The sequence below is a fragment of the Chiloscyllium punctatum genome, chromosome 40 (assembly GCF_047496795.1).
Source record: "Chiloscyllium punctatum isolate Juve2018m chromosome 40, sChiPun1.3, whole genome shotgun sequence".
Lineage (NCBI taxonomy): Eukaryota > Metazoa > Chordata > Chondrichthyes > Orectolobiformes > Hemiscylliidae > Chiloscyllium > Chiloscyllium punctatum.
The window spans coordinates 2941573-2969445 of NC_092778.1; the positions used below are offsets into that span (position 1 = coordinate 2941573).

The following is a 27873-nucleotide window of genomic DNA, read 5'->3' on the forward strand; positions in this document are numbered from 1 at the left end:
CAGCTCAAAATCTACATGAATGCTCTGGAAGTGGTGAGCAATTATAGTATTTCCAAATCGCTGACAACACCAAACTGTGTGGGAACACAACTCAAGAGGAGGGTGGAAAGACGTTTCAAGAGAATTTGAACAGGCTAAGTGAATGGGATAGAACATGGCAGATGCAATATAATGCAATTAAGTCTGAAATTATTACTTTTGCCAGAAAAAAAATTAGGGGAATCCTTCTTAAACTGAGAGCGTTTAGGAAGTATGGATATCAAAAGGGTATGGGTGACCTGGTCAATGAGCCCCTAAACTCTCGCAGGTGTAGCAAGCAATCAGAAAGGCAAATGGGATATCGGCATTCATTTCAAAGGGATCTGAGTACAAAAGCAAAGATGCCATGCTGCAGTTGTAGAGAAGGAGAAAGTGAGGATTGCAGATCAGAATCTAAAAGCCAAGAAGCAGGTGAGTCAACATATTGGATATAAGCTCTTCATCAGGAATGTGAGTTGAACAGCAGTTGTAGAGAATCTTGGTGAGGTCTCACCTGGAGCATTGTGTAAAGTTTTTGTCTAAGATATACCCTTTTATGAAAGGAAGGGTATATTTCAGAGGGAATGCAACAGTGATTGACCAGATTAATCCTTGGGATGGTGGGCTTGTTTTCTGGTGAGAGTCTCCTTGCTAGTGATCCCCTTGCTGGTGACTCTGGAACCAGGTGACATAATCTCAGAATAAAGGGCAAGTCACTGAAGACTGAGCTAAAGAGAAATTTCTTCAGTCAGCAGGTGGTGAATTTTTGAAATTCTCTTACCTCAGAGGGCTGTGGGAGCTCAATCACTGAACAGGTTCAAGAGAAAAATTGATAATTTTTGGGAGAGCTACAATATTGAGAGAGATAGAGATAGTGCATAAAAATGCATTCAGGAGATGATCAGCATGATCTCGATTCCAGGGATAGAATCAATGGGCTGATGTTCTTATCTCCAGTTCTTATGTCCCTATGTTTATCTAGCTTTCTGTCAGCTGCAAACCTGCAGACAAAGTAATCTCAGTTTTGCTGTCTAAGTCATAAAATCATAAGGCGTACAGCACGGAAAGAGACCCTTCGGTCCACCCTGTCCATGCCGACCAGATATCCCAACCCAATCTAGTCCCACTTGCCAGCACCCAGCCCATATCCCTCCAAACCCTTCCTATTCATATACCAATCCAGATGAATTTTAAATATTGCAATCACACCAGCCTCACCACTTCCTCTGGCAGCTCATTCCATACACGCACCACCCTCTGTGTGAAAAAGTTGCCACTTAAGTTTCTTTTATATCTTTCCCCTCCCACCCTAAATCTATGCCCTTTAGTTCTTGATTCCCCTACCCCAGGGAAAATACCTTGTCTATTTATCCTATCCATGCCCCTCATGATTTTATAAACCTCTATAATGTCACCCCTCAGCCTCCGACGCTCCAGGGGAAACAGCCCTAGCCTATTCAACCTCTCCCTTTGGCTCAAATCCTCCAACCCTGGCAACAGCCTTGTAAATCTTTTCTGAACCCTTTCAAGTTTCACAACATCCTTCCAATAGGTAGTCTCTGAACTGGATGCATGCAATATTCCAACAATGGCCTAACCAATGTCCCGTATAGCCACAACATGACCTCCCAACTCCTATACTCAATACTCATTAGCATAGTTTGAACATGGCTGAAATATGTCAGTAATATATGTCTGCATGGTGCAGCAGACATTTCACTGGTAAAAACTGCAGCATTTTCAATGCACGCTCTCCTTACTCTCTCACTGAGGATGTGAATTTTGCTGAATATTTTCAGACTGGTTCCTGCTAATCATAAAAACATATGCAAAGCATGAGGCCACATTGGAACATCTGATAATCAGGAATCTTAATGTTTTGGAGATTTGGGAGACTGCCCATCCAATACAAACACAGTAATAAAGTTCACTTCAAACTGTACATTCTACAGGGAGCCAATCCTATCTATACTACAACCCCTCTGTAATAGTACTAAATGGTGAGAACTATCCTTCTGAAAGCACTGGGCTCATGGCTTAGAAATGAAGACCCGGAACCTGATTTTTGGAGGCTTTCCAGAATCCTTGATGATAAGGAGAAGAAAGTGCCCAATATAAACAAATTATTAGGCCAGGATGTGCCAGCTTTTAGATAAGGGATGAATATTTTTACAACAGTTAACTCTTTCTATTTCTATTCACAACCACCTGATGAAGGAGCAGCACTCCGAAAACTAGCGCTTCCAATTAAATCTGTTGGACTATAACCTGGTGTTGTGTGATTTCTAACTTTGTACACCTCAGTCCAACACCAGCATCCTCAAATCATTATTTCTACTCAATTCAACTTTCATAAGCTTTCATGATGGTGTGTGCTGTTGTAGCTTTAATCATTCCCTTAAACATCTGTTTACTACTATTTGATGGTATCCATCAGCCTTCCAGTGCCAACAACACTCATCGTTGGTCAGACTATATGACAGTGTTGCCTGACAGTACCAACCCTACCCCATCTCCTCCCTTACTGAAAGGCATCTTTCTCCACCAACAATACATTGGTGACAAAGCAAGACACATGATCACCATTACAAAACCTTGATTCAGAGAATCCGAATCTGAATCAGTTCAGAGACTACCGTGACCTGAACTGAAATGTAAGCGGAGAGCTATAGATTAAAAAAAAGAGCCAACCAGTGTACTGGGATAAATGTGCTTTACACCCCCTTCATTGATAAAAGTTCAGGTTAGCAGGCTGGAAATTTACTCGCATCTTGCTCAGTTTCAATTATTTTCACCTGACAGTCATGACCACACTAACAGTGGGACCTGCTCAAGAAAGAGAGATTGCACCTGAACTGGAGGGGCACCAAATCGTGGGCAGGAGGGTAGTGCTCTTCAGGAGGATTTAAATTAGATTGGCAGGGGGTGGGAAACTGAGCTACAGATCAGGTGATGGAGTAGGTAGTAAAGAGGCAGATACAGTGTGCAGGGAGTCTGTGAGGAGGGATAGGCACTTGGTAGGGCAAAGGTTCAGTCAGTGTGATGGGTTGAAATGTGTCTATTTTAATGCAAGAAGTATCAGGAAGGTGATGAACTTCGAGCGTGGATCAGTACTTGGAACTATGATGTTGTGACGGAGACTTTGATATCACGGGGGCAGGAATGGATGTTGGGTTTTCCAGAGTTTAGATGCTTCAAAAGGAATAGGGTGAGGGGAGGTAAAAGAGGTGGGGGAGTGGTATTGCTAATCAGGGATAGTATCACAGCTGCAGAAAGGGAGGTCATCGAGGAGGGTTTGTCTACAGAGTCAGTATGGGTGGAAGTCAGAAACAGGAAAGGAGCAGGCACTTTATTGGGAGTTTTCTACAGACCTCTCAAAAGCAACAGAGACACAGAGGAGCAGATTGAGAGGTAGATTTTGGAAAGGTACAGAAGTAACAGAGTTGTTGTCATGGGTGACATTAACTTCCCTAATATTGATTGGAACGTCCTTAGTTCAAATAGTTTGGATGGAGCAGTTTTGTCAAGTGCATCCAGGAAGGTCAATATGTGGATAGGCCAACTCGAGGGGAGGCCATATTGGATTTGGTGCTTGGCAACGAATCATGCCAGCTGTCAGATCTCTCAGTGGGAGTGATCACAACTCCCTTACCTTTACTATTCTAATGGAGAGGGATAGGAGCAGACTGTATGGGGAATTGTTTAATTGGGGGAGGGGAAGTACAATACTGTTAGGCAGGAACTGGATGCCTAAATTAGGAACAGATGTTCACAGGAAAATGTAAGACTGAAATATGGAGGAAGGGCTTTCGTCCGAAATGTCGATTTCGCTGCTCGTTGGATGCTGCCTGAACTGCTGTGCTCTTCCAGCACCACTAATCCAGTATTTGGTTTTCAGCATCTGCAGTCATTGTTTTTACCTTGAAATATGGAGGTTGTTTAGGGAGCACTTGCTGGTAGTGCTGGACAGGTTTGTCCCACTGAAGTAAGGAAGGGATGGTAGGCTGAAAGAACCTTGGGTGACAAGGGATGTGGAACATCTAGTCAAGACAAGAAGGAAGCTTACTTAAGGTTGAGGAGGCAAGGATCTGAAAAGGGCTCTACAGGGTTACAAGGTAGCCAGGAAGGAATTGAAGAATGGATGTAGGAGAGCTAGAAGGGGGCATGAAAAAGCTTTAGCAGATAGGGTTAAAGAAATCCCTAGGGCATTCTACACTTGTGAGGAACAAGACGATGGCCAGAGTGATGGTAGGGCTGATCAGGGATAGTGAAGGGAATTTGTCCCTGGAGTCAGAGGAGGTAGGGGAGGTCCTCAATGAATATTTTGCTTCAGTATTCAGTGCTGAGAGGGACCTTGATGTTTGTGAGGATAGTGTGAAACAGACTGACATGCTTTTACAGGTTGATGCTCAGAAGGAGGATGTGCTGAAAATTTTGAAAAACATAAGGACAGATAAGTCCCCTGGGCCTGATGGGATATACCCATGGATGCTACAGGAAACGAGGGAAGAGATTTGTTGCGTCTTTTGTGATTATTTTCGCATCCTCACTGTCCACTGGAGCAGTGCCAGATGATTGGAAGTTGGCAAATGTGACTGCCTTGTTCAAGAAAGGGAATAAGAATAATCCTGGGAACTACAGACCAATCAGTTTTACGTCTGTGGTGGGCAAATTACTAGAGAGGACTTTGAGAGACAGAATTTATGAGTACTTTGAAAACCATAGCTTGATTAGAGATGGTCAACATGGCTTTGTGAGGGCCAGGTCGTGCTGCACAAACCTTACTGAATTCTTTGAGGATGTGACAATACACATTGATGAAGGTAGCGCAGTGAATGTGGTGTGCATGGATTTTAGCAAGGCGTTTGATAAGGTTTCCCATGGTAGGCTCATTCAGAATGTAAGGAGGCATGGGATACAGGGAAATCTGGCTGTCTGGATACAGAATTGGCTGGCCCATAGAAGTCAGAGGGTGGTAATAGATGGAAAGCATTCAACCTGGAGCTTAATGACCAGTGGTGTTCCACAGGGATCTGTTCTGGGATCTCTGTTCTTTGTGATTTTTATAAATGACTTGTATGAGAAAGTGGAAGGTTAGGTTAGTAAGAAGCTTGGTGAATTGGTGGATAGTGTGGAGAGCTACTGTAGCTTGCAGCAGGTCATTGACAGGATGCAGAGCTGAACTGATAAGTGGCAGATGGAGTTTAATCTAGAAAAGTGTGAAGTGATGCAGTTTGGAAGGTCGAATTTGAATGCACAACACAGGGTTAAAGGTAGGATTCTTGGCGGTGTGAAGCAACAGAGGGATCTTGGGGTCCATGTTTATAGATCACTCAAAGTTGCCACCCAAGTTGATAGGGTTGTTAAGAAGGCATATGGTGTGTTGGCTTTCATTAGCATGGGGATTGAGTTTAAGAGCCGCTATGTTATACTGCAGCTTTACAGAACCCTGATTAGACTACACTTGGAATATTGTGCTCACTTCTGGTCATCTAGTTATAAAAAGGCTATGGAAGCTTCAGAGGGTGCAGAGGAGATTTACCAGGATGCTGCCTGGACTGGAGGGCATGACTTATGAAGAAAGGTTGAGGGAGCAAGGGCTTTTCTCACTGGAGCAAAGAAGGATGAGAGGCGACTTGATAGAGGTGCAAGATGATGGGAGGCAGAGATAGAGTGGATAACCAGAGACTTTTTCTGAGGGTGGGAGTGGCTATCACAAGGGGGGCATAATTTTAAGGTGATTGGAGAATAGGAATCGGTGAAAATATCCATTGGCATTTCTGAAATTATCGAGAATTATTCTGGAAGCATTTTATTTTAGATTACTTCTTGCACTGATCCTTCCCACCTCCCTCTCAACAGTTTATAGCTATTATACCATGGATATCATCTGAACGTGGCCTTACAAGATTCAGAGGAAAGTTTTCAGAAAAACAGCGAAATCAGTTGGAAAGAAAACCTAACGACTGACTGAGCTCCTACGTAGTATTAAAAACAAGTAGCAAGCAATTTAAAATCACTCACATTTGGAGTCCCCCATGAAACTAGTTTTACAATTCAAACTGGCCTGCAACTAATAATGCTATTTCTAAAAGGGTGGATTGCAGCTCAGAATTATTAAACCTTCTGCACCATTTGAAATAAAAAACATAAGTATGATGTGAGGTGTTCCTTCGTCAGTAACAAAGGAAATGGTGCCCAAACCTCGTCCAGCTGACACCATTATCTATCACAACATTATACCTATATAGTTCTTAAAGAAAACCAAACAAATTTTTCAAACGAGTGTTTGTTTACTCTGTGGGTGTGGGGGCACAACTTCAATCCAATGTATAATATGATGTGATTTCCTTGTTCTGAGTAGGGGGTGAGAGGGGAACAGATTCAACCGATTGTGTTTTGTGAAAGTATAATTTTTTTCCATTATTATTTTATTTATTCATAACATTCTATGCCGATACTCTGGAATGAGTGCACACTGAAAATTTTAACAGAAATGAATAGCATCAACTCATGATTACAGGGTGGTGATCTTGCAGTCTATTTCTACTTTACAGACTGATCAGTGATTTATTGAACCTTATCTGCTGTCTTAGCATTCTGTAACCTTAAGCCAGGCCTGTTCTTCTTTTGTTCCATTTTTCTCCACAGCTGTTTCGTTCATTTTTTTTTCCTTGGTTTTTAAAACACTCTCTCCATATTTTACAATCCTGACATTTACAGAAGTGCTCTCCAACAACTTTCACCCCCATCTCCAAGAACCCTTACTCGGGATTTTAGCTACTAACTTGCCTGATGACATTGAGAAATCAATAATTTATTCTTTGTCTGTAAACACTCTGACTTCTTTAGGTTTCTGTTTGAATTGTTGTGCCATGCGACCTCAGAGTTTGTAGCAGCTTTTTTTTCAGTCTGATTAGTGTGCAAGCCTCCAAAGCTACGCCTCTGTGGCATCAATTAGTGTGACAGCTCCTCTGAATGCCAAACACGCAATTTAAGATTCTTTGGGATTGGGTTTGATATATTTAGTCAACAAAAATAGGCCTTGACTACAAGGATTGCTAATGGGAAAGAACTCTTTTTTACAAAGTTAGTGCATCCAATTCCAAAAACAAATTAAAGAAACAGAAACAAGTATAAAAGGGCAACTAATCTTTCATACAGGATTATGACAGTCTCCTTCAGGCCATCATTTTTTTTTAAACAAAAGTATGGCAAGTGATTCAGGTTTTTTTAAAAATGTAGGTTCTTCTGATTAGCAAAGAATGGTTGTATTCATAAATACAGATTTTTTTGGTAGTTTTCCAAATTCTTTCCTCAGTTTTATATGTTCCCTACCTCTTCAGTTCTGATTTATTGCTGTTTGGCTTTAAATCAATGAGGCACTACAGTAAGTGTGAGAGCAGAAGCATGACTACATAAAGTACACAATAGATACAAGACTTTTAATACAGGAGACAAGCAACACAGAGATAAAGCCCAAGAGAGAAAATGAATATATTTTTGATGAGAAAAGACATTTTGTCGAGGCTTTTCTTCTTGCACTCATCCGGACAATTTACAAGAATAATAATTAAAAGGGAAAATCATACTGCACAATAGTAGGGTGCTGATTGGTTGGTTTAAACAAAGCTAGGTAGTTATATATCAATCAATATTAATGACTGCATTCTCCATGACAATGCCTCCTCAAATCTTAGTCCATTTTCCAACTAAGCAGTCTTTTTCATGCATGAGAGATGCTAGTTTTCCCTTTTAATTAGTATTTCTTGCAAGTTGTCCTGGTGAGTGCGAAACGTAAAGCTTCAACAAAATGTATCTCTTTACACTAATATTCAAATTCTAATGTACCAAACAATTATTTGAATAGATCTTTGGTCATTTGAATAGGAATTATCAGTTCGATTACAAATACTGAACAAGAAGGTCCAAATGAAAATGGAACTATGAATCAATTTGATACCAACTTGTTGGACTCTCCCCCAAGTGTTAGATCACTTCTCACAAAACTACCTTAATTTTGTTTTTCATAAATCAATATTTGGGTAAGAATCAGGAATTAAAATCCCTGCTTCCAGGCTCCTGTCTTATTTATAAAGCTGAGACATCCTATAATTACTGAGGCTTAAGGGTCTTTTTTTAGTCCAGGTTTTCTATGGACTGCTGTAAATTTGTCAGTATTATTAGCAAAAGTCTCAGGAGCTAAGTAAATGCAGCAAGCAACTTTAAATCCAACCTCAGCCTTGAAGCGGTCAGAAGTATATGCACACTGAGCACAAGTTCACAGTTGGTTGGATTTTCTGCTCTACTACTTAAACAGTCACACCAGATGGCCTCCTTCTTTAGAGACCGCAATTTCCCTTCCCACGTGGTTAAAGATGCCCTCCAACGCATCTCGTCCACATCCCGCACCTCCGCCCTCAGACCCCACCCCTCCAACCGTAACAAGGACAGAACACCCCTGGTGCTCACCTTCCACCCTACAAACCTTCGCATCAACCAAATCATCCACCGACATTTCCACCACCTCCAAAAAGACCCCACCACCAGGGATATATTTCCCTCCCCACCCCTTTCCGCCTTCCGCAAAGACCGTTCCCTCCGTGACTACCTGGTCAGGTCCGCACCCCCCTACGACCCACCCTCCCATTCTGGCACTTTCCCCTGCCACCGCAGGAACTGTAAAACCTGTGCCCACACCTCCTCCCTCACCTCTATCCAAGGCCCTAAAGGAGCCTTCCACATCCATCAAAATTACACCTGCATATCCACCAATATCATTTATTGTATCCGTTGCTCCCGATGTGGTCTCCTCTACATTGGGGAGACTGGGCGCCTCCTAGCAGAGCGCTTTAGGGAACATCTCCGAGACACCCGCACCAATCAACCAAACCGCCCCGTGGTCCAACATTTCAACTCCCCCTCCCACTCTGCCGAGGACATGGAGGTCCTGGGCCTCCTTCACCGCCGCTCCCTCACCACCAGACGCCTGGAGGAAGAACGCCTCATCTTCCGCCTCGGAACACTTCAACCCCAGGGCATCAATGTGGACTTCAACAGCTTCCTCATTTCCCCTTCCCCCACCTCATCCTAGTTTCAAACTTCCAGCTCAGTTACTGTCTCCTTGACTTGTCCGACCTGCCTATCTTCTTTTCCACCTATCCACTCCACCCTCTCCTCCTTGACCTATCACCTTCATCTCCTCCCCCACTCACCCATTGTACTCTATGCTACTCTCTCCCCACCCCCACCCTCTTCTAGCTTATCTCTCCATGCTTCAGGCTCACTGCCTTTATTCCTGATGAAGGGCTTTTGCCCGAAACGTTGATTTCGCTGCTCGTTGGATGCTGCCTGAACTGCTGTGCTCTTCTAGCACCACTAATCCAGTACTTAAACAGTCATGCCAGCTTCCCCTCAGCCATTTGCATTAATTTGGTGGAGGGGAGATTTGAATTCCCCACTCAGGTGGAAGTCCTGCCTCAGAGAGCTGCCAGCCAGTGGGATAGCAGGAACTCTGCAGTTCCAGCCACATGACCAGCAGATTCCCAGATTCTACGCCCTGCAGGCAGGCTGGAGGTAAGTTGAGAGGACAGGGAGCAGTAGAGAAAAATGATAGAGTGACCAGGGGAAGGAAGACCATGAGGGGGAGGCAAAGGGAGTACTTGATTTGGAAAGGGGGCAAGTAAAGGTCAGGGCCGTCCTTTCCTGTCAAGGGCTGAGGTGAGTGACCTGTCAGGCTTTCCCATATCCCTGACCTCCTCCAACCAATCTCAAAACAGAAACCAGACAGGAAACAGCTCCTGAGGACCAAAAAAAAAGGGCAGGCAGGTCAGGGATGAGTGACAGGTAGCCCACCCTAATAATATCTTTTTAAAAACTGGCCCTCAGTCACTTGCAAACACACCAGCAGGAGCCTGTAAAGTGATGCCCATCAAAATCAAATGAGAAACTTAGAAAACAGGAGGGGTAGGATATTTGACCATTGAAGCCTGCTCCACCATTCATTATGATCATTGAATTCTAGAATCTCTACAGTGTGGAAAGAGGCCATTCAGCCCATAAAATCCACATCAGCCATCCGAACAGCATCCTACCCAGACCTAGGATCCACCTACCCAGCCTCTCCCCCACATCCCCATAATCCTGCATTTCCCATGGCTAACCCACCTAAACCTGCACACTACAGTCAAATACTGAAGATGTGGCACACTCCTGATTTTTCAGATGTGATATTAAAATCCCTGAACTCTCAACCCTAAAGCATTAGAGATGCATGCTCACCAGATGGACTACATCAATCCATGAAGACTTTCCACCAATTTCAAGAGAAACTGGAGTAAACAATGCACGCTAACTTCTCAAACATCAAGAACGAATAAAACTCCAACTTGAACTCAACTGATCAAAAAGAATGTGCCACAGTATGACAGCGACAGTATTTCCCACAGACACAGGACACTAACAATGTGAATGTGTCTGTCTATCTGTGTCCATCTGTATCTCGAATACCAGCGATAAACATGCTATTAATTTCCCTTCCAGTCTTTTGAACAAATAGCAGTAGGCAAAGTAAACAGTATTACATAGATTCAATTGCAGTTCCAACTTTACACAGTTTCTGAGTTCAGCCAAGAAGTTATAGGGAATTTATTGACAGATTTTGCATTTCCCCCAAAAAAGCTGATAATCACAACTGGATCAAGAATTGTCAACACACCTCTCTGAAATATCTATAATAAGCCAAACCTAAGTGGCTTAAAGCAACAGAGGGGACTGGGTTGAAATTCAAAGTTAATAGAACAGGATGCTGAACTTTCATTAGAGATAGGCATGGCAGCTAAAACAGTAAGAAAAATCAATTTGCTGCCAAAAGGAACCTGATATAACCACTGAATATATAGGACAAGAAAACAATGGATCGATAAAGCCCATTAACCACTCCATGTCATAAGAATTAAACAATTTGCTTCTCTTCTACCTCATCATTTCAAATAAGCAGAATTGCTTTGAATGTCTGTGGTTTCATGACCACAAGAACTTCTGCCAAAAACAAAACTCTCACAGTGCCCTTCGAAGTGCCAAGCATAACATATGACACAAATGCATCATCTGTACCAGATGCTAGTGGAAAAGGAGCACAATACAATTGAAAGTCAAAACCCAGGCATAAGCAAATCATAGAATTGGTCCATAATTGCTCAGCAGAAAGATTGCCTGAGCCAATTGTGTTTTTATTATCAGAGGGCTCCTTATAAATTAGAACTAATATAAGTGTCATTTTGCCTTCAGCATTCAGCAACACAATCACACAACTCAATGGGAAGTTGAGTGGTGGATGGAAATTAGCATTTACTTTTTAATATATCAGGATTCTAACTGGGACTGGGTTCAAGTGAGTAGCAATCATGAAAGAACAGAACAAAATACAAGTAGTACCTACTAAATAAATAATGGTTGCCCCTAAACCAAGGCACATACTTTGGGAATCATTAACAATATGTGTTTGTAATAAAAATAAATTGGTGAAGAAACTCAGCAGACCTGGCAGCATCTATGGAGAGAAAGCAGAATCAATGTTTTGGGTCCAGTGATCTTTCATCAGAAGAAGTGTCACTGGACCCAAAACATTAACTCTGCTTTCTCTCCAAAGATGTACAGACCTACAGAGTTTCTCCAGCAATCTCTGTTCATGTTTCAGATTTCCAGTATCTACAGTTCCTGGTTTTATTTGTTTGTAATAGACTGAATCACTGATATAATTTTTAAACATCTCTTCATATCCTAATATGTAAAGATGGCATGCACCCATCATTTTAAAACCTCTCATACAAGTTTTATACCTATAACCCCATTCTCCCTCTCATCAATTATACGTTTGGCTACCAGTGCAGCATTGCTTTTATCACAACTTTCTGCCCATGTATATGCTTCACCTCCAGAGCCAATTACCTGTTCATAGTCCCAAATTCCACAATTTCCAAAGCAAGAGTTTCAATCGAATCAGCATTCCAATAAAACTGATCATTCTTTATTTCTAACTCAGTGACCACCCTCACATCCCATTCCCTTTCCCCTCCCTATCACCCACTTCACTCTCAGGACAAGGCTACTCATTCAGGTACAGTACTTCCATTGCTACCTCAGTACTTGTTGTTACAATTAGTCAGGTACCCATTACATTGTCAGCATCAACAGAAACTACGGCATAGCACTCCACTTCCACCTCTCAGTGGTATTGATCCTCCATTCTTGTAAGAGCTGATGTAGGCCAGACAGTCTCTCTTTCTCCTCTGCCATTGAATAAGATCATGGCTGATCTATTTGTGCTTCAAGTTTTAAATTCCCATCAACCCATGATAACCTTTGATTCCTTGTCTAACAAACATCCATCTCTACCTTAAAAATATGCCATGACCTCACGTCCACTGCCTTCCGTGGCAGAGTGCCAAAGGTGCACAATCCACTTTGAATATGTACATTGTAAGTAACACCACACAGCATGGACAAAAATGATGAAAAGGGCCTTCATCTTTATTTGAGGAACTACTAACAGGAATCATGAAAACCTGAGAAAACGTCTATGGAGAAAAACATAGTAATTAAACACAACCCTATCAGACGACAATTGTGCTGAAAAGAAGGACCGGTGTTCTTATGTACAATTGTGTACGAATCTCCTTTTTAAAATTAAAGCATGTTTTTGATTAAACAACAATCATCCTATAGCATGTGAAGTTAAGGTCTGACAAAGTGCACACCCGTCACTGGCAGTTTTGAATTACATCCTTGGAACAGCATTTGGTTACTTACCCATTAATCTTGTTTTCACTGATCATCAGGATCTATACCAGTCACATTTCTAAGCAAGTAGGTTATCAGGTAACAATTGAAAGGTGAGGGGCTTCTGTATGAAGCCCTTTACAGGGTAACGCTAGAGATTTCCATTGTTTAATGGAAGCGCATCTAACATTACATCCTGATCTGACAAGCAATTGGGACCTTGGGGGAGGGGGCTGGTGCTGATTTCTGTAGGCTGCATGATTAAGTCCACATTTCTTTCAGTAAATCTGTGTATGCTTTATCCCCATTCCAAAAGTTGCAAACAAATCATCAGCACACATTACAGAAAATGTTATTTCATTTCAATTAATTGAAGTGGCTACAATCAGTTAAATTGAACATGTGGCATTGGATTGTGAAACTTCCCACAACTTCCTTTACTGTATTTAATCCAAATGGCAGCATTTCTGGAATTGCTACAAACTGACACAACTCAACAACATGATATGAATGCAAGAAAGAAATCTATTACACACAAGAACACTTTTTTATAAAGCTGCAACATATGGACAGATTAAAGATTGGATGAAAACATTGAGAGCCCTTAAATGAGGGATATAATTGTCTATACAATTATATAGAATTATGCAGCTCTCTATCCAGAGTCAATTACCATATTGTCTCTGCCCCTCAAACACAGTTGAATAGTAAATTAGAATAATCTCATTTAAAACAACTGGGTCTACTTATATTTCTGAACAATCCCTTTAAGTACCTCAATGGGACTTGTTGAAACAGGAACCTGCACAGCATCAATAATGACAGGGTATATAACATTTTGTGCTTCAAACATAACATTTATTACTTTCTTTTGCCTTTGTACTCAATAACACCAAAGTTTCTAAATACTAATTTTCAAGATCTTTTCTTCTGTAGTTTTTGGCTTCCCACCCTCTAACTCTCCTGTAAAAAGGCTGATTTCACATCATTGCTTGTCACAGCAGTTTCCATTAAAACAATGGAAATCTCTAACGTTACCCTGTAAACAGCTGGGTACAGAAGCCCCTCATTTTTCAATGGTTACCTGATAACCTGCGTACATAAAAATGTAGCCAGTCCAGATACTGATAATTATCTTCCTCTTTGTTTTTTTTCATTTCCTAAACATCCATGAAATTCTTTCTGTATATTTTGGCATAACACAAATGGCACTGTCCCTCTTTCATGCTAGTTGAAATAAAGGTACTTTGAACTTTTGTTGTGAACTAACACAGTAAATCACAAAATTTGGAAAGGATAAACTATAATAAAACTAAGAACTGGGTATGGCAACTGCAACATAATAATGATCGGAAAAAGAAAGCATTGTGAAAATTAAGAAACAAAGAAACAAGCTGCAATTATATATTTCCAAAATTCACCTGGCACAAAAAGCTTCATAACACTTAGACATATCAATCACTGAAGTCTAGACTAGGTATAAACAATTGAACTCACCGAGTCATCCAATGCATAACGCAGTAAGCCATGTTCGTACAGGAGAAAAAATCTTCTCTGCCATTTCTGCAAGATAGATTTTGGAATTTTTAAATGTCATGAAGTGTTCAGCCAATAAATAAAAATTAGTGATTAAGTTACTTAGTGCACTAAAAATTGGCCAACGATTGTGAAGGGACCAAAGGGAATGTTGATGTGGTTCTCAGATTTCAATCAGTGTCAACATTAAGTAGTGGAAAGTCAGTTCAAGGCTCTAACAATGACCATCTAATACATGTACACATTGGGCATTGGAACTTGAACAATGGTGAAAATTTCTCTTTGAGTGATGTATCAATATAGAAATGTTAATTGAATACATAATATGAAGGAGGGGGAAATATGTTTTACAATTATGTAAATAGCAAGAAACAAAGGCATGACCAACAAAAAAGTAATATGAAACATATACTGCAGACACTGACCTCTGAAGCCTCAGAAAATCTCAGGTGTCAACTTGTTTTTATAGTCTGCACTTTAGGTTGTTGCCACTTTTGCCATTTGCCACATGGGGTTGATTCTGTGGGCGTATCTTAAACTTCCACCCATTGTTGCAACGCAGCCTGTACCACAGGCTTGCACCCAAATATAAGATATTGATAACTGAAATGTCCATTTGTGGGTTGCAGATTTTGAGGCTGACTACCAATGTGAGAAAAGCACATTGTCATTGAAAAGTGAGGTCAGCCTATATTCTGAGTATCTACAAAAACATGACACTAAGGTCAAGAAAATGGGGTAGTCCTGTAGACTGGTTCGAGCTACACATCTGGTAATGTAAATCCCACACAGGAGTCACAGCAAGATGACAAGAATGAAATTTAGAAAATTAGAAAATAGTTCCTTCCATGTCCGGTAATTTTAAGCAGCAATAAGCAGGTATTTTAGATTTACTCATACTGAAGTGGGAGATGGCACAGGGCAGGGTGACACAGGTCAGGCACACAGACACACAAGATGGCCACTGAGCCAAAGTTGGCCACTTGATGCATAAGATGGCCGCTGGACCACAAAATGGAGAGAAACACCAGTGCAAACACAGAAACTGCCTGGGGCCACCAGAATGCCAGAACAATGCCCTCATAGCCTAGTTGATTAGTTTAAGGTGGGTGGGGTAGAGAATACACATGAGTAGCGTATACTGCCTGCTGAAGTGTCCGGGTCCAGCTAACACCTTTGATAGAAATGCTAACAGTTTGATACAGACTCAATACAGGGGTGATAAAAGCCGGGGCTGCAGTAATCGTCCTTCTCAGGAAGAGCGATTAGCGCCCATTATTAAAGCAATGGATTTCCATGCAGACATTGAAACTGATAATGCCGGGGCTGAAACTGACATTGACCGCGCTGAAATTAACAAAGGCTGCGCTGGAACTGACAATGACTGCACAGAAACTATCAACAATTCCGCAATGTTTACAATAAATGAACAATGTTACAAAGCCAATAACCTCATCACTGAGCTATTATATTACAAAACGTATAAAAATATCCTGACGTGTGCTCCGGGTTGAGAAAACTCGCAGCAGACCACTGTGCTGTTGGTGTCTTTCTTTCCCCAGAGCTCTGGTATTTCTTTGTACAATAAACTCTGTCGTTGAACCCTGACTCTGTCTCAGAGGCTGTTGATTTTCCCCACAACAAAACCTTTCAGATGCAGTACGCCACGTGATATTTTTACTGTGAGGAATTCTTCTTCAACCATTCATGGTATCATAACATCATTCAGAATTTATTGCCAATCCCTACTTGCCCTTGAGAAGATGTCGGTGAAGTGTTGCTGTCTGCGTGATGTAGGGACAGCTCTGTTAAGGAGAGAATTCCAGGATATTGACCAACAACAATGGAGGAATGATGATATTTCCAGATCAAGGTAGTACATTATTTGGAAAAGAATTTGCAGGTCATCCTGTTTCCATGTGGAGAAAGAGAGGACTGCAGATGCTGGAGTCAGAGTTAAAGAGTGTGGTGCTGCAGTGTGATTCGAGCACCACACTCTTCCACTCTGACACCAGCATCTACAGTCCTCACTTTCTCCTCATTCCAGCACCACATTCCTCAATCCTGTTTCCATGCACCTGCTGCACTGGCCTGTTTAAGTTCTAGAGGCCACAGAGTTGGAAAATGCTGCTGAAGGGCCTCAACATGTTGTGCATGGTAGAAAATGCCACCAGTGGGCCCACTGGTGAGAGAGTGAATGTTTAAATTGGTGAATGGGGCACCAATCAAGCAGGCCATTTTATTCTGCTGTTTCTTATGTGTTTTTGAAACTGCATACTTCCAAGTGTTGGGGTTACATACACATAATGTCATTGTGGAAAAATTGGACGATACAAAATGGTCGGACATTTTCTGGATTGAAAAGGGCACAACGTGATTTTATCAAGGAATTAAGTCAACAGTTTAATGTTTGCTGCAAGCTATCTGCTATTTACAAAGAACTCAAGTGACTATGGAGAACAAGGCAAGCAAAGCTTCCAAGGAGACAAGTCAAGAGTTTTACAGCCCTTGATCACTGGAAAACCTGATTTTGAAAAGACTACGGGACCTCTATGCATATGGTTGCCTAGAAACCTTCTATTTTATATACCTATGGCTCTGACGGAAACATCATCCAAGTCTTGCAGCAAAGGCAAGTTTCTCTCTCTGTCCTGAAATTCTTTCCTCAGTAAAAATTCTTGGGAACATGATACGGTCTCCAATATTAACATTTTTGGCTACACTGTAAAACCTTAGAAACTAGAATGACTCAAATCGAGTTTAAGTGCAATCAGAACTGATGTTTTACAATTAATTTACAATCATCCACAAGCCAACCTCTTTGAAAGGAAACCCAGTGAACTGTAAGAAGTCATCACATTCTATCCATTATTGTCAGATCCTTGGTCCACAGGATTTTTATTTTCCTTATTGCCATCAATCTGCAGAGACTTTTGTCTTTTCGTGTTCTGTGAGTGCATCTGCATTTGGGCTTAAGGGGAAAGAATTTTAATTTTGAATCCTAGCTTCTTTGTTAACTCGTATTTGCATCTGTATTTAAAATAATTTATTTTACAACTAAATGGATTATTTTGAGTTCAAAGAAACATGGTGAAAATCTATTTTATTCTGATGTTACAAAGCGGAGGTCGGCACTCCTCCATAATTAAACCAAAACACCTGGAGGAATTCACCTTGGCTCGTAATATGATAAAAAGAAGTGTGAAAAGTGGAATAACCTGCCTATTAGCTCAAGCTGTTCTGAAGGAGTGGTTTAAAGGAAATGGAATCCTTTCATCCATTCTATAACTAACAAGTAACTATTTATTTATCTAACACCAACAGTGAACATATCAGCAGAACTATTAACAAACTGAACAACCCATCTCTAACTACCTATTCCTGAATAAAACAAGATTCCAAAGTATACTGCTCCACTAGCTTATATAAATCCAAGTAATAAGAAAACAATAAGTTAAAACTTAATCTCTCAAGGTTCACACAGTGTGCGTCTTCCAAAATTTTCTGTATCATCTTCCATCATCTTCCTCTGTCCGAAACGCCTTCTCAGGTGCTTTCTGGTGTCAAGAATATCATCTAAGAGTGCCATGTACCTTTATGAATAGGTGGTGCTTTTTACTGAGAGCTGGAATTTTATCTCCTCAGATGGCAATTGGCTGTCTCCTCTGTCCAACTGCCCCCATCTTTATACCCATGATGCCACATTAATTTCTTTACAACTGGACTGCTTCAAGATTGTCAACACTATCAGATTTAAATTTAATTGGCTTTCAACTCTAAGTGCTTGCTTTAACAATGTAGGTTTGCTTGTTGAGCTGGAAAGTTTGTTTTCAGACGTTTCATCACCATACTAGGTTACATCTTCAGTGACCTCCAGACGAAGCATTGTTCATGATTCCTGCTTTCTATTTATATGTTTGGGTTTCTTTGGTTTGGTGATGTCATTTCCTGTGGTGATGCAATTTCCTCTTCTTTTTCTCAAGGGATTGCAAATCAGGTCCAAGTCAATGTGTTTGTTGATAGAGTTCCAGTTGGAATGCCATGCTTCGAGGAATTCTCGTGCATGTCTCTGTTTGGCTTGTCCTAGGATGGATGTGTTGTCCCAGTCGAAGTGGTATCCTTCCTCATCTGTATGTAAGGATATTAGTGAGAGTGGGTCATGTTGTTTTGTGGCTAGTTGATGTTCATGTATCCTGGTGGCTAATTTTCTGCCTGTTTGTCCAATGTTGTGTTTGTTACAGTCTTGCACGATATTTCGTTAATGACATTAGTTTTGCTTTTTGTCTGTATAGGGTCTTTCAAGTTCATTAGCTGCTGTTTTAGTGTGTTGGTGGGTTTGTGGGCTACCATGATGCCAAGGGGTCTGAGTAGTCTGGCAGTCATTTCCAAGATTTCTTTGATGACTAGTGGCTAGGGTTTCTGGATATTTTTGTCTGCTTGTTTGGGTTTGTTGCTGAGAAATCCGCAGACTGTGTTCATTGGATACCCGTTCTTTTTGAATACACTGTATAGGTGATTTTCCTCTACTCTGTATAGTTTCTCTGTGCTGCAGTGTGTGGTGGCTCGTTGGAATAATGTTCTGATGCAGCTTCGTTAGTGGATACTGGGGTGATTGCTTCTGTAGTTCAATATTTGGTCCACAATAATAAACATCAAAGACTCCAAACCACCTCCGAGATAATATATTAGCACACCAAGCACAATGCCCTGATGTCTGAGACCATGGGGTCTGGATAAGATACACTGACAGTCAAGATTATTTCAATTGGCTGCTGGAACAAAGTCAGAATGTATGTTGGGCTGTTATAATAATCATCCAGCTCATACTTGAGTCATGTACTGGAGGATAAGGAATGGTGGAAAATCAAAGTCAATTCTTTGTACAAATCAGGGGTTATTTATCTCAGTTAAAATTGTTTTATTTAGACTAGAAGCATGATTTTACAAGTCTGAAAGACAAACATTCACAATTTCTTTCTGTTCTTCAATTCTGAAGAATCATACTGGACTCAAAACTTTCTATAGCTGTCACCGGACCTTTCCAGTACTTTCTCTATTTATTTCACAGTCCACAGTCTTTTACTTTTATTTAAGAAATGACTTTTCTGTTCAAGTTCAAAACCATCTCATAACTCCAGAAGTTCATATTCAGAGAGATAGTTAATAATTGGCAATACACTATATTTAAATTTCAAATATAATTACTTCAAAAGAAATAAAAATATGGAGTCACACAATAATTTCAAAATCTCCATCTCCCCATGTGTCTAAAAGACTTCATCCCTCATCAGTGCTGCCAAACTCCGGAACCTTCTTTCCATGTTATCAATTTCAATAATCTTCACCTCCCGGCACATCCGTCTCTCACAAACCATCTTCTTTTACTACTACTGAACACCAAATTATCTTCGGTCTCCAGTTTTCAGTGATCCTACAACACCAGCATGTAATGCCCCAAGTGATTTGGCACTTTATGCTTTAGAAGTGTGTCCAGCTCAACTCAAAAGTCTCTCATGCGTATCTCCTTGTAACACATGAAAGTTAGTACCTATATAGCCATATCTCATTGATTTGATAATATGGCGTTAAGATAATAAACATTAATATGTTTAGCTCACAATCCCTCTCTGACAGTAGTTGGTACAATACACGGAGGTCCCACACCCTACTTTATGGTTATGGTTTACAAAATTGGCAGCCTACCTGGATCTTATGGTCTACTACATAGCTTATCTCTGGCTATTTGCAGTTTCTTTTTGAATGGACAGCTTGTGTGCTTCAGAAAACATTGGTATAATTCCTGCTTTCATACTCTATAGCTCAGATTTATAATTGAGGCTAACACCACAACATTCACTCGGCCTACCAATGTTTCTCAGCATCACCACGGAAAGAGTAAGCACTGACGTAACACAATACTCATGCAGCTGATGAATTTAAATCAATCTTCATGAATGAGACAGCTATCAGTCTATTAAAACAGAACGACTTTCGACTTGCAATATATCCACACAGATATAATTTATCTTTTGGGAAAGACTCCAAGTTTCATGATGGGTGTTCTCTCACATTTCCACAAGCTGTATGGAAGTGGATCTCAGCCTTATAAAGCACGTCACATATGACTGGGCCCCATCATAAATACAACAGTTCTAAAGAACAGTCGTCATAGACTCAAAGCATTAACTCTGTTTTTCTCTTCACAGATGCTGCCCAGACCTGTTGACCATCTCCAGCATTCTCATGTTTGTTTCAGATTTCCACATACAACAGGACCACCGTGTGACAGACCCACCCTGCAAATATGCCTATAATCATCTCTATTAATTGCAGCTACTATTCCAGCAATGTTCAGATATTTAAAGCATATCAAAGGCACAAGAAAATGTTTAACTCTTAAGAACAGCTGCCAATTAACTGACCAAAAACCCCACAAAAAAGAAAGAACTTTTCAACTTACCCTTGATCGTTGCACTGGATTTTCAAAGTCAGTTCCTTCAGGAGCCAGCAATAACCAGCCCCCATAGATCGGCTTTGCCTGAAATATGGGAAAGAGACACAAACACAACAATGAAAATGCAATTGTAAGGATTTATAACCAAGATAAATAGATCATTTACAATTTTTTTCACTATTTGCTGCTCTTGAAAGCACTTATCTTTGCTCAGTTTTCATTCCTTGTGTAGTTCACCCACACATTCCATTTCCAAGATTCTGTCCAATTTATAGGCCTCCCTATTCTCGAAACCTGTCTTCGTCTGAGGTCACCACTTTCCTCCAATGCCCACCCTACACATTTGCACTCTCTCAGACATGCTCATTTTCCGTTTTGTAGTCACCACTTTAGTGACAGAGGTGGATTTTTTTCTGAATTCTTTTCCTCAGAGCCATAATACTTTCACTACTGTCCACAGATTGGAGTTTAAATTTGTAATATTCAATTTGGGATAACTCTTCAGAAGTAGAATCTATTAACCGAATGGGTAAATGCAATGTAACTGATGATGTAAGCTTGACACAGAGGCAAAACAGACAGAAACAGAGACTGAGATAGAGATTGGTGGAGAAGACTGGGTGTATTAGACTGTAGTGATGTGTACTATATTAATAAAATTGTATTTTTTAAAATAATAGAGATAGAATCTAGTGGGGCCAAACAGCATATACTTCCATGTCAGTCCAATGCAGCATGCAAGGTTAGAATTTAGCAGTTTCAGAGGAAGAAACTTGGCTCAGAAACAACTGTGCTAAATTTAGGAATGAGGGCAGAAATGGCTGGAGTGCAGTGGGAAAAAAGCTTAGCCGCAAAGACAATTGAGGAACAGTAGTTCAAAGCTCACAAAAAGGTATGAGGATGGAGGATTCCAGGAAGAGGCTAAGCCAACCATGATTAACCGGGCAAGTTAAGGATAGCACTAAATTGAAAAGTTATACAATGTAGCAAAGACTGATGCTAAGCTAGAGGACAGAGAATTATTTTTAAAAAGAAAAAAAACTAATAAAGAGGGAGAAAGTAAACTTTGAGGATAATTTTACAAGAAGAGATTCTTCAAATCTATAAAACAAAAAGGTCAAAGTGAACATGGTCCCCTGAGATAATGAGGCTGGGGAGATGGTACAGGAGTTGAACAAATATCTTACATCAGCCTTCATGGTAGATGACACTAACAGCATTCAAAAGAATTCAAAAGAATACGAAATAATCAAGGAGCAAATGAGGGTGAGGAAATAAATGCAGTCATTAGAGTAAATGAGGGATGGTGGGACTGATAAGTCCCTTGGACCTGATGGGATGCATCCTAGGATGTTCAAGGATTTAACTACAGAGATTGTGAACGCACTGGTAGTAATCTTCCAAGAATCCTTAGATTCTGGAAAGGTTCTGGAGGATTGAAAAACACCAATGTAGCAGCTTTATTCCAGAAAAAAAAATGGAGACAAAAACAGATAACCTAGTGGCCAGTTGCATGCCTTAATTTGGAATTAGAAACTCATTGACGCCTAACTTCTCCCAGGAAATACTCTGTGAAATACAAATAACACTTAGCACAACATGAACAAACACAGCAGACAACAGCCGTTTGACCTCTCCTTCTGGAATGTATGGTACAGACACTATTGCAACTTTTCAGCTAATGTGGGTATCTTGCCTGCCTCCGAGCCAGAAGCTCTGGGTTTGGGTTCCACTTTAGGACCTGATGACCTTGGAAAGTACATTCTTTACATGCCAAACAGGTTGATTATCAACGTGGAAATTATTCCAGTACACCCAAGGCAAACAATAAAAGTGGAAGTCTCCTGGTCAGCCATGCTTGACGAGCAGTAATACCCCTCAAGCTGTAGCCTTTGGTGAATTGTTCCAGGAAAAGCTGGCTATGGGAACAGACATAAAAAGCGCTTTGTCTGCCTTGTGCATCATTAAGTGTCGGAAGCTCCTAAAACGCTGCCAACCTCTAACTACATAGGATAAGAATAAACTAAAATGTTAATGTGTTATAATGAAGCAATTTCAGAATTTAGCTGGCATGCCATTGAAATCTTAGCATCATCTGATGATGTTTTAAAACCCACAGTGCACAAGATACACACATTTTTTAAAAAATGCTGCAATCTCAATAATCACAGTTGAGAGGTCCATGGTATGGCACATAACGAACATGAAATCAATCTTGGCTGGCTGTGCAGAGCCACTCATTAGCATCACTACAACAGCAACAACAACAATGTTGCCTTTTTCCTCCACACTGCCGCAATTTAATTTCACTTGGTTTTGTCATGCAGCTAGCTTCAGATTGTCAAGGCCTTTATGACTCATTGGTTGGAGTAAACAGGAAATACTCTCAAGGAAGATTGTTTTCTCGTTAATGACGACAAAATAAAAATTCATAGAATTGAGTACAAGATCTAGCTGGCACTCTGGTGAAGCACTGAGAGAATGTGGCACAGATGGGAGATACCCTCATTCAGATCAGACATTAAACCACAGCTCTATCTACCCACTCAGAGTTATAAAATATCCATTGGCACTACTTCAAATAGAATAATAGGGTTCTTCCCAATCTCCTGTCAATGTTTAGCCCTTAGCTATTATCAATGAAATTGAAAATTTGGTAATTATCACATTGACGTTTGTGACAGATCAATGCCTGTACATCGTCTACCATGTTTCCTAAATCAGAATAGCTACCACACAGAAATAGTACTTAATTGGCTGTAAAACAATTTGGGACAACCTAAAATCATGAAAGGCATTATATAAATGTAAAGAGTCCTTTGCTTCATTAACATATCAAGACTCTATTAGGGGAATTTGGAACCGTACCTTTGGAACCTCCCGTGTTATGTGTTGTTTGGGTCAAAACTCTAAGTTGTAACTATAACCTTCAATCCTTACAAAGGACTAATACTCTTATCACTGACTTGCTTGAGCAGTGAACAACATTCATCCAGCACCAAGACACTATGAGGCCTGAAATCCTAAGAAGATCAATGCCTCAGCCTGAAGTCAGACAGTCCAAAGACAGGAATTTCAAGTACAGATCATAACAAATATGAAAAACCTCAAGAGATCCAGCACAATTTCAGAACAATAGGATCAAATAAAGTCAAATATACGTCCTCCCTGTGCCTAAACTGCTGGGTTTGAACACCATCATCACTGTGGCTGGTCTGAGGAAAATTATTCTTGAACTTATTAAAACAAGCAGCCTTCATTGCCTGGCAGTTTGCAAGTCAATAAAGCCGTAGCAAACAGCTCAAGACTAGCTCCCAAAGGCAGAAAACACTGACACACAGGAGATAAAGGACATGGATGTAGGTTTGCTCACTGAGCTGAAAGGTTCATTTTCAGACGCTTCGTCACCATACTAGGTAACATCATCAGTGAGCCTCCAGATGCAGTGCTAGTGGCATGGCCCGCTTTCCATTCATGTGTTTAGGTTTCCTTTGGTCGGTGACGCAATTTCCGGTGGTCATGTCATTTCCTGTTCTTTTTCTCAGTGGATGGTAAATGGGATCCAAGTCAATGCGCTTATTGATAGAGTTCCAGTTGGAATGCCATGCTTCTAGGAATTCTCGTGTGTGTGTGTGTTTGACTTGTCCTAGGATGGATATGTTGTCCCAGTTGAAGTGGTGTCCTTCCTCAACTGTATGTAAGGATACTAGTGAGAGTGGGTCATGTCTTTTTTGTGGCTAGTTGATGTTCATGTATCCTGGTGGCTAGTTTTCTGCCTGTTTGTCCAATGTAGTGTTTGTTACAGTTCTTGCAAGTTAATTGTAAATGGCATTAGTTTAGCTGCTGTTTTGGTGTGTTGGTGGTTTTGTGGGCTACCATGATGCCAAGAGGTCTGAGTAGTCTGGCAGTCATTTCTGAGATGTCTTTGATATAGGGAGAGTGGCTAGGGTTTCTGGACATGTTTTGTCTGCTTGTTGGGGTTTGTTGCTTAGAAATCAGCGGACTATGCATTGGGTACCCGTTCTTTTTGAATAAACTGAGTAGGTGATTTTCCTCTGCTCTGCATATTACCTCTGTGCTGCAGTGTGTGGTGGCTTGTTAAAACAATGTTCTAATGCAGGACATGTAGTAAGGAAAAGAAAAAGTCCAAATGATATGCTGACCATCAATACATCTGAAGCTTTTTTTTAAAACCATGGTCAAGTAGTCAAAATGCTCTTCGCTCACAGTATGACAATCGTCTTCTTAAAGAGGAAACTCTCATCCATCAAAGTAAGAAAATTTCCATTGAGTAACTCCTTGGCCATGAACTTAAAGTGCCTGCTGATGCTTTTCAGGGTAAACCACACCCCCCCCTCCAATATTATGTGACAGAATCCACGAGTGAAGGGCATAGATGATAGAGCTGCAACAAGTAATTGAACAGATGAAAAACTGAAAACCCTGCTTCCCTGATGATATTCCAGCTGAGATTTACAAAGCCAGACGTTTACTTGAATCAGAATTCTGTGCACTCATCCTACACATTTGGGAAGGAAAAGGATCGTCCTCCTTCCCATAGATTTAAGGAATGTGACAGTTCTAACTATCTTCATTTAGTGAGATAAATTATGCTGTGGAAATTATCAAGTTATTTTTCTCTCATCCATGCCAAAAACAAATCTAACAAGCGTTCTCCTGAACTATCTACTTCCTGTAGATGAGGAAATCCTCCCAGAGGCACAGTGCTACTTTAGAGGTTCCATGGAAGCTTTCTTCAATAAATCCAAGAAAAAACTCAATAGTTTTAATGTCAACACCAAGATTGCTTCAATGTGTTCATCAAGTCCGTATATAGCATGGCTATTGAACAGCTCTTGTGGTGCAGTGGCAGTGTCCCTAGCTCTGGCTAGAAGGTGTTGGTTTAAATCCCGTCTGTTCCAGAGGTGTATTCTAGCAAGTTGATTGGAAACGTATATAATGTGAGGCTGTGTGGCTTTTTAAAGATTTAGATGTCCAAAGAAGTTAGTTACAATTCTGAAATTGTTTCATGATGACATAAAATTAACTACCACCAGGAGATCCAAAACAGATGTTTTCATAACCTAGACTGTGTCAAAAAGGCTCTGCAATAGACTCCATACTATTTACAATCTATTTGACAGTGGCTATTCACATCAAAAGATCAGATGTCCTGTGTTGCCAATGTTAAAAATCACCTGGATGGAAAATTCTCTGATTTCAGTTGCCTCCATGCAGACAAGAAATTGACCACAACAGATAGATATATGTGGCTGACAGTTTGCAGCTGTCTGCTCACGTTGCACCATATCTGCACACCTCCCTTGATCACTTCAATTTTGCACACAAGAGACAGAGCCTGTTGCTGAATGCTGCAAAAAGTAGCAAGACTCGGTCGGACAATATTCTACTTTCCATATTTGCTGAAGGACTGAAGCTAGGGAAGGTTGAGTGTTTGATAACCCCCTCTCACAAAGGCCACCATTAAGAATGAGATTTAATGCAGCATTACCTGTGTCAGTTCATGCTTCTATCAACACACACAAATTCTTGACAACAAAGCAGAGTGGGTCAGAAAAGGACAGCTAATCTAAACAATGATAATAAGAATTAGTGACAAAGATCAGAAAATAGTACAACTATAGGCATTCTATCTGAAAGCTTGAAGTATTCACAACAAAATAGAATAAAGAAATACAGTCTGTTCTGGTATAACATGATGGTTCCATTCCCATGCGAGCCCGCTTTATAATAGCGGCACCATTGAAACAGTTGAACTAAAATACGAGGAACAGAAAATACAGCTGGATGCAGGAATTAGTGGGTTTTTGTAGGGGTAGGCTGTAACGAGTGGGGCACAACAGGGATGAGTGTTTGAGTTTATTATGTACAATCTGCATCAATGAATTAGGATGAAGGAACAAAGTGTTACATATCCCACTCTGTATTGCTGACAATACAGAGTGGGATAAGAAAGTCAGCTGTTAGGGTGTGCAACAAATCACAAATGGATGCAGATAGATAAAGCAAATAAATAAGACCATCGCAGATCAAATAAAACACAGGTAAAAGTTATCTATTAGTAGGAAACATAGAAAAGCAAATTACATTTTGGAATGGAGAGAGACTAGGAAATAATGGTATTCAGAAACACCTAGGTGTTCCTGAATGAAAATCATGGAAAATGTATATGCAGTACAACACAGACTGGGAATGTAAATGGTATGTCAGTTTTTGTGACAAGTATTAGAATTTATGACTATAGACATCTTACTGCAATGGTAGAAGGCTTGGTGAGACCTCACATGGAGTTATACGTACAGTTTAGCTATGCTCCTGACAACCAGCTGGTAAAGGAACAATCCAAGCATTGTTTTTACTTGGAATAAGTTTATTCACAAAGTGAAACATAAAGCTATTTCCTCTTGACTTCAATCAACTCTTGCCTCAATAAGAATCTCTTTATAATGTTGTTGAGATCACAGCTGATTCCAACTGAACAAGTTAACCTGGCTTGATAGATTACATGTTTCATATTTAAGGTTAGTCACTTAAATATAATGACACGAGGTTACAATTGCAATTGGGTGTAGAGCTTTGTCCATTCACACTTCTTGCCTTTCATCAACAATCTTGTCAAAGGATCAATTACAGTTGGGAACAGATACAATCCAAATAAAATGCCAATATATCCTTGTCTTCAGAATGGGAAAATCCACTGTGGTCCTTATTTTCATTTCTCTAGCTGTCACTTAACCTTGGCCCATAGTGTGACCCAAAACAAATCATTTTTGCTTTGACAAATGCACTTTTAGTCAGATTTATGAACAAGTTGGTTCTTTATAGATGATCAACAGTTCATTCAAGTGGTATAAATGTTATTCTCAAATTTAACTGAACACTACCAATTCTTCAATGCAAACAATATGTTCTTCAATTGTTTTATTGGTTAATTGTTGCAAAGTTATTTGTGCATCTTTTGTTTCAAATGGTATGGCTTTACATTGGTAAAGTTCATCCTGTATTACAAAAGCTGATTTTCTATGTTTCGTCCAGATAGTGGAACTTGCCATTATCCTTTTTGG

General features: G+C 40.4%; 1 protein-coding gene across 7 annotated transcripts in view; it reads right to left on the reverse strand.

Annotated features, from left to right (window-relative positions):
- The window catches only part of LOC140464289 (myosin phosphatase Rho-interacting protein-like), a 211384-nt gene that overhangs the window by 156690 nt on the left and 26821 nt on the right, over positions 1–27873 (reverse strand). For all 7 annotated transcript variants that reach the window (XM_072559181.1, XM_072559180.1, XM_072559179.1 and 4 more), the window contains exons 2-3: positions 20795–20872; positions 14296–14361 (exon numbers count right to left, since the gene is read on the reverse strand). In XM_072559181.1, the coding sequence (XP_072415282.1) occupies positions 14296–14361; positions 20795–20872 (144 nt within the window). The remainder of the gene's footprint in view (positions 1–14295; positions 14362–20794; positions 20873–27873) is intronic.